Below are 8,017 nucleotides of genomic sequence, written 5' to 3'. Positions count from 1 at the left end.
AGCATTTCTCTAGGGAAATGTTATATCACAAGAAATATCGTTATTGCAATACTCAACAACAATATCATATATTTTCCCAGTATCGTGCAGCCCTAGTGTAGACTAAATGAGAAGATTAATCAACCTAAATTCACAGGCTGGTCAAGGCTAGCAGATTCTTTAGGCTACGGTTACATTTCCTCTCATGCAAATCACAAGGCAAAAACATGCACACAACACTCTATCCTAACAATACACTAATCTTTGTTCAGAATTCACAACGTCAATAAATTGGCACCAGTTTCACCCATTAAAGGAAAAAATGTCAGAGCAAAATTTGGCACAGACATACTGTATTTTTTTATAGTGTATTTATACAGTACAGTGTATTTGTACAGTACTTCATCACCTTATTTAGTTAGTTACATATTTACAGCAGAAAACAGCATCACCAAAATATGTATACTAAGACAGCAAAAGGTTGAAAACTGTAATGTAGTCATGTAGTCAGTTCAGTACTTTTTCCCTTCCACAAAACGGAAATTCTTTTACAAGTTTCCCTGACTGCAGAAAAGACTAACTCTCAGCAGTGGTGAAGGTGCGTCCAGTTCTGAAATAGTTCTCAATTTCCTCCAGCGTTCTCCCTTTAGTTTCAGGCACACACTTGGCAGTGAATATGATGTTCAGTACACAGATCACACAGAAGAACAGAAACGGTGCAAAAAGTCCATATGCCTCCTGTAAGGGAGAAAAAAAATCTTCATTTAAGGTAAAGGAGGAACTGTATCCTATTCTTTGCACACTACAGGAAAGTACAGTCTGTGACACATTGTGTAAAAATGCTCATCTCTTCTAAACCTATAAAAATCTATCATTTAAGTCATTAGTTTTCATTTCCTACTTGCTCAAGTAATCATAATGACATTGAATTTACCACTGCTATCATGAAGCGTTGTGTCAGCACAAAAGCAGTGATGTAGCTGACCACCACACACACGCCTGAAGCAACGCCACGCACTTTCATCGGCAGGATCTCCGACATCAGCAGCCATGTGATCGGACCCCAGCCTATTGCATAACCTGTTCAGAAGAAATATAAGAATAATATAAGAATAATAACTTCACTTATACCACAGTGCTGTCGAGTCTTGAATGTGATTAGTAAGAAAGTGGTGATTAATTATCTATAATAGTGCATAACTCAGATAGTAGTTTTAGGTTTATATTAATGCACTTGTTCTACTATGTTATCAATTCTGTAGTAATTTACACATTGGCATGTATGGTGGACATTCTATATAAACTGATGTTTAAAATATAATTGTGTGTAATTTTTGATATCATGAAGTTTATTTAGCATTTATTGTGTGTATCCCATACATGGGGGTTAAACAGTACTTGAAATTGAGAAATAGGAGCTGTGTTAAATCATCCAGAATCAGACATTATTGTTGTTTTCTTTGGCTTAACTCTCACCTAGCTGATGTACAATCCAAAACAGGTCACATCTGATTCCACCTGTTTAATTAGCTAATCTTGGCTTATACCAGACTGTGAGGTGTGGCTTTTGCTCGGTTGGAATGAAAACCAGCACCTACACTGGCTTTTTTCCAGATAAGATTGGACACATCTGTTGTATACTTTTTTTTTTTAAGTAGAGCTTTAAGTGCAATGTAAAAACACATCGGCAGTACATTAATAAAATATAACTGAGTGCTGGCTATCCATTGCTATCCATAGCTACAATTTAGCAGACTTCCTTAAATTCTTCTGAATATGTGCTAAAATAAATTTCTCCTCCATTCAAAAGCAGGGACTAGAATTTGAAAGACAAATCTATGGACAAAAGTTCATATTCATGTTCATATCATCACTGAATAAAATTAAGCCACAATGAATAATGTGAACAAACTCGTAATTAACTTTAAACATTTTTGCAGTGGCAAAATTCAGAATTGAGGCTGAAAATCCAGTTTTAATATTTATACCTGTAGACACAGAGTCATCGATAAGACATGTTGACATGTTAACTGCTGAATTAGACTCAATTAACTGTAGTGTAAATCTCTGTGGTATAAGAGGAATGTAACACTTCAGGTGTGTTTATTTGCTCGTATACAAAATCTTGATTGTGGGTTGTATGGTTATCAAGCTGTGGTGTGAAATTTCATTTCTGGTGTGAAAACCAAGTACTCACCAACTACTATAAAGATGATGCTGAAGAGGGGGATAAGTGTGCCAGAGCTTAACCCACTACCAATCATGACTCCAAATGGCTCTGTTGCTGACAGGACTCCAACAGTTACATTCCCAGAATCACATGATGTTTTGTGGGTGTACATGGTCACTGTCAGCATGGCCAGGTACATTATAAATGCTGAAAGGGTAAAGTGTATATTTTATTATTTAGACAGCAACCATGATGCAGAAAGGAAAAGCATCTTGATTATGGTGAAGGTTAAGCTGGTTCACATAAGTCATGCCTCAGCAGAACAAACCTGATGCGTAGAGCAGAGATTTCCTGCCAGCTTTGTCCATTAAACAGGCTGCGATCGTGACAGTGAACAGTCTAACAAATCCCACTATGGCTGCATCATACTTGGGATCCTAGATAAAGACATAGTATTGGGAAAATATAACATGAGAGGCTTAGACAAGTTCAATGGGCAAATTCATATCAATATACACAAAGGCCATGTTGTCATGTGAACACTGATTTTTTGAAGTGACTCACCAGTAAATCAACTGTTTTCTCAAAGATAGGCTCCAGATAAACCAAGATGGGTGTAATACCTGTCATCTGTTGCAGGAATCTCATAAGCACAGAGATCAAGATCGGCTTGTAGTAGAATGGATTCTTAAGATCTGACCACTGCATTCCAACCTGTTGATAAGGTTAGATTGGAGCTTTTTTGCAATTACATTATAACAGGGGTATTCAACTAAAAATCATGAAAATCCAGGTACATAAAGCAGCTAACATCACTAAATGTCATCAACAGTTAGCTTTAATGCTTAAAGCATCAGTGATTAGTTTATGACTAGAAACAAGACATCAGTTTGAAGTGGTTATGTTTTTTTTCCTACACTGGTGATTTACATTACCACTTTTGACTTAGTTTCTGTTTTCATTGTTGACTTTTTTTAGCAAGTCATATTTGGTAGTCAGATCAGGTAAACAAAATGATAAAACTATGAAAGTCTGTGAAAACTTACTCTTCAGCTAAATAATCTTTATTATTATTACTGATGTTCTATGGCCAGTTTTTTCATATGTTAATCGGCTCTGCTACAGTAGTTTTTGAATACTTGGTTAGATTTGCTGAAATATTTTGATGTGTCCACACATGAGTTTTTAACCTGGGAATTGACACTCTGTTGAATTCGATTGAGTTCAGCGATATAGTTTGAATCAGGGCCCCTGAGCCATTGGAGGGCTCTGCCAGCCTCGTCCAATTTGCCTTTGGTGATGAGGTAACGTGGGGAGTTAGGCATGAAGCACAAGAGGAATAGCATAATCAGAACGGGAACTTCCCCAGCTACAGCCAGCCACCGCCACGGCAGAACCAAGCCTGTGGGCAAGAAAGGAAATCCCACATAGATCACTGACAGGCAAAGGTGTCACAAAAAGATTAGAGTCTCCTTATCAGTTCATACTTTTATGATTGTGTGTTTGCATACTGTAGCTTGTTTGCATGCCATGCATTTCTCATGAAGCTGTGTCACTTACCGAGAGCATAGAGTGCCAGACCTCCAATGACAGTCATGATCTGAGGACTGGATCCCAGGCAACCTCTGACACATGGATGTGAAATCTCTGACACATAGACCTGTAACAGTAAAGCATGATGAAGGCTTATGTTTTGAAAAAAAAAAAAAAAAATCCCTCCCAGAATAAATGTGCTAATTAAAGTTTACGTGCCATTCCATCTTTGCCATTATGTGGTAATTACACCTACAGAGAGGATGTAATGGTATCAAGTTATAAGCACTTTAATTGTATTACAGAAATTCCCAATTTTTCTCCAGTAGCCCTATTTTTTTCACAACAACTGCAAGAACTCTGCACTCACACATTAATTCAAGGACTGGGTACATTGCATTGCAACTTGTTAAACTCAGGAGACATAAGCAAAGGAGTCGAAAATGCAATCTGTAACATTGCCCGGGTGCTGTTTAGTTTATGAGCACACTGTTTAGCTAAAACCTCTATTCTGTTGGGTGTTAAACTTGTCAAAAAGCAATGCACATCATCATCACCACCTAAAATGATCATCTGATGATCATTTATTACAAACTTATTAAACATGACACAGTACCATTTTTTCATTTTTTACTGAGAAACGTTTTTGTGCAACAGACTTTCAAATGAGGTTATAAAACAGATGGTGTCAATCCTAATATTTGATTGGCTGAGCCCGGTTCAAAGACTTTGTACAATCCACGATATTAGCACACCAATGACTGTATCACAATAATCGAATTCTGTATTAAAGCGCTAGGTTTAAAACCAATAAACGCATTACACTCATGCCTAGTGGACACTGCATGATTTTCAAAATCTCAGAAATACTGTGTTGCTCACACTACACAACTTTCAAAATCTCAAAATTTTTTTCTTTAATCATTTGCTATCTGTTGTTTTGGGGATGTAGTGGTGTGCAAACTACACAAGTTCTCACATATCCTATTTTCTCTCAAAAATAAATGTGACAGCTATCTATCATGTCTGTCTATGTTGTCTTCGTTTAATGGAAACAAGCAAAAAGAAATAAGAGGAAAATGTGGAGAAAGGAGTGGTTGGAGCAGGTAAATTTTCTCACATGATGGCCTTCACGGTGTTTCATGGTACATCTAATGTTTAGGAAATTTTTCTGTACCTCTCTCCTGATCAATACCTTTCGACAGTGAGATTCTGTACAGCCTTTTTAAGCTCTTTGCAGAAGTCAGATGAAAGCAAGAGATTGAATGTGATTGGTTCATTCTGAACACAGCCACATCCCCAATTATAAAAGGTTGAGCAAGGTTACACAAGGCACTGCACAGTCTCTTAATTGTTTGGGGAGTGTTTTGAAAGGGAAAACACAGAAATGTGAGACATGAAACAGAAATGTACCTACAGGAATGGAGCTGGCTGTAATGCCAGCAGCGATGCCTGTGAGCAATCTGCCCAGGAGAAGCAACCACACTTTATTCGCTGCCGCCATCATGAGAAACCCCGCCGTGGAGGGAATTACAGATATCATGATGCTGTGTTTCCTTCCAATTATGTCATTCATCAACATGGCACTCAACCCTCCTACTATCGCTCCAATCGCAAAAACAGACTATTCAACAAATAGAACAGAATCAGAGTCAAATTTATTTGAGAAGTACACACAGGTATGAGAATTTCATTTTGGTTAGATCTGGAGCTTAAATCAGGAGAAAAACACTGAGCGAAGATAAGCAACTTTATCAGATACATTCATGTCACATGGCTTGATTTATATGGCTTATAGATTCATTCTCAATGCAATTTAGGATAACGTGATATTTAGTGAGAAACAAACAAACTACTCTTACCCCAAACCAGGAAATCTGACGAATGTCCATGTGCAGACGTGGATCATCATCATCCTGAAGCTGTGGAATCACCGCGGAGGGAAACACCATGGCGTATCCAAAAATAAAACTGCCCAAAACAGCTGAAAAGGCTGCAACATAGAGCCGGCCATTTCTATGGGAAAACAAAGATTTACGACACAAAATGAAAATAAACTATTTAATTTTAATAGCTGGGGATATCCCAGCTATAAAATAGAGAGGTATAAAATAAATTACACATTGTGAAAAGTCATTGATGGTAGTTCATTGATGATGTATATGACAGTGTGGGACAAGTGCACAACATATAATAAAAAAGCAATAAATACACAGGATAATAAATACACAAAACAATAAATATTCAGGACAATAAATACACAGGACAATAAATACTCATAAAAATAAATGCTCAGCACAATAAATACACAAAACAACAAATACTCAGGTCAAAATATATACTGGAAAAAATTTACACAAGACAATAAATGCACAGGATAATAAATACACAGGACAGTAAATACTCAGGACAATAAATGATCATGACAAAACATACACAGGACCATTAACGTACAGGACAATAAATACTTAGGACAATAAACATGCCCACATACTTAAAGATTTAAAACACTGATGCTTGCCAACAAAGACAAAAACAGACCAGCACCCACCTACCTTAAGGTACTGATCACACCCACTCTGCACCACTCTCCCTTCAAGCCTCTATCACAGCTAAACTGGACCCACTATCCCTCAAGATACAAGAAGGACATGAATCAAGACTCTTCTCTGTCCTGGCATCTTCTGTGTGCTGGAATGACCTTCCCCTGGCTGTCCAGGGAGCAGCTGAGTCACTGGCCAACTTCAGATGAAATCTAAAGACATACCTCTTCACCAAACATTTGAATTAACACTTCTGTTTTTAAAAGAACTGATCATTTTTAATAGAACCAGGGTTTTAGCTTGAAGAGGTGCTGACTCGTTGAGTGTGAACACTCAAAGAATAAATAATAGTGTCTTATGAAGTTGCAACACACAGAATGCTTAACATAAAAAACAAATTCCAGTGCAACTTGATCTGTGCTTCCTCAATTCCTGTTCTGCTTGAGATACATGATGTCAAATACATACGTCAAATGCAATCTTAGTTTCACCTTTGTTTAATTTACAGTTTGTTTTATAATGTATAATTACGATATCAAATAAGCCAGCATATAGTATATTATTCTCACCAAGCACTTAAATTAACACTTTTTTTAATCCCTTGGCTGTATTAACCTCCTCCAACAGGATTGTAGCTTTTAGTTAGAGAACCAGCATGAGGATGTGTTTTTCATAGAGACTACAAAGCACGTCTGTAAGTCACTCATAATAACAGCATCTGCTAAATGCTGTAAATGTAATGCAAATAAATATGTAGAACAAAAAATTCTCAGGACAGTAAATACTCAGAACAGTAAACACTCAGGAAAAATACTCAGGACGATAAATACACGGGACATTAAATACTCAAAGCAATAAATGTTCAGAAGAATAAAAACAATGAACAAAAACACTCAGGACAATAAATACTCCCATGTACACTAACTTGTCAGAAGAAACCACTGTAAACAATTCTTATCTATAGTCATCCATAAACACTATGATGCAATTGGAAAAAGAGCTGGGAAAAGAAAATAATAAAAGTCAAAAGAGAGAGAGAGAGAGAGAGAGAGAGAGATGAATAACAAAAAATTTGGTTGGAAAAAAGAGATGGAGAAAAGTGTAGAAGATAAATGTGTAAAAGATACATATTTTTTAAATATAATTTTTAAAAATGAGAGTGAAAACACAAGCCAGAGGGAGAAAAACAATAAAGAGCATAAAAATACAACATTATTTAAAAGTTACCTTATTGGTCCCTGTGTATTCTGATTATTCAGTAATAATGGAGTTGCTTCATTGTCTGCTGATGCCATTGCTTCCTGTGTGCCCACAGGCTCTGACTTTCAGGCTATATGCCAGCTTAATGCCATAGAATGAACTAAAGTGAAACTGAGACTATGCGTCTGTGTTTGACCTCATGTATATCAACAGAGCATAGAGTGAGAGGAATTGAGGAAGCAGTAACTATACATACAGATTAAGTTACACTGGAATGTGTTTTTGGTTTTTATGTTAAACAAATTGTGAAAACACTCCATGAAACACTATTATTTATTAGAAGCCCGTTAGCGTCTCCACTTTCTGTGGAGGCTTAAGAGGTTTGGTATTTCCTCAGACATCATGTCAAACTTCTACCGATGCTCCATAGTCACCATTCTGACACTGCTTGGTATGGCAACTGCTTCTTCTTCTGACCGAAAAGCTCTTCAGAGAGTGGTGAGAACAGCAGAGCTTATCACTGGAAACAAACTCCTGGCCTTACAGGACATTTACCAAAGGCGCTGTTTGAGGAAGGCCGGCTATATCATTA

The 8,017-nt window shown here is 37.0% G+C and overlaps 1 protein-coding gene across 2 annotated transcripts; it reads right to left on the bottom strand.

The window, feature by feature from the left end:
- Positions 1-306: 306 nt before the first annotated feature.
- On the bottom strand, positions 307-7,584 carry LOC113534898 (solute carrier family 2, facilitated glucose transporter member 6-like). Of its 2 annotated transcripts, none has more exons than XM_053235827.1 (10): positions 7,453-7,584; positions 5,545-5,698; positions 5,100-5,306; positions 3,710-3,809; positions 3,340-3,551; positions 2,714-2,863; positions 2,478-2,586; positions 2,177-2,356; positions 914-1,059; positions 307-717 (listed from the first exon to the last, which is right to left on the bottom strand). In XM_053235827.1, exons 1-10 carry the CDS (start codon positions 7,518-7,520, stop codon positions 556-558), a joined length of 1,488 nt encoding a protein of 495 aa, XP_053091802.1. In that variant the 5' UTR covers positions 7,521-7,584; the 3' UTR covers positions 307-555. The 2 variants fall into 2 exon arrangements, with proteins under 2 accessions (XP_053091802.1, XP_053091803.1); XM_053235828.1 differs by lacking the exon at positions 7,453-7,584 and adding an exon at positions 6,238-6,464.
- Positions 7,585-8,017: the final 433 nt, after the last annotated feature.

Source organism: Pangasianodon hypophthalmus, chromosome 8, assembly GCF_027358585.1.
Source record: "Pangasianodon hypophthalmus isolate fPanHyp1 chromosome 8, fPanHyp1.pri, whole genome shotgun sequence".
Lineage (NCBI taxonomy): Eukaryota > Metazoa > Chordata > Actinopteri > Siluriformes > Pangasiidae > Pangasianodon > Pangasianodon hypophthalmus.
Note: the sequence above shows the minus strand (reverse complement) of the source record. Positions and strands in the feature narration are given on the sequence as shown.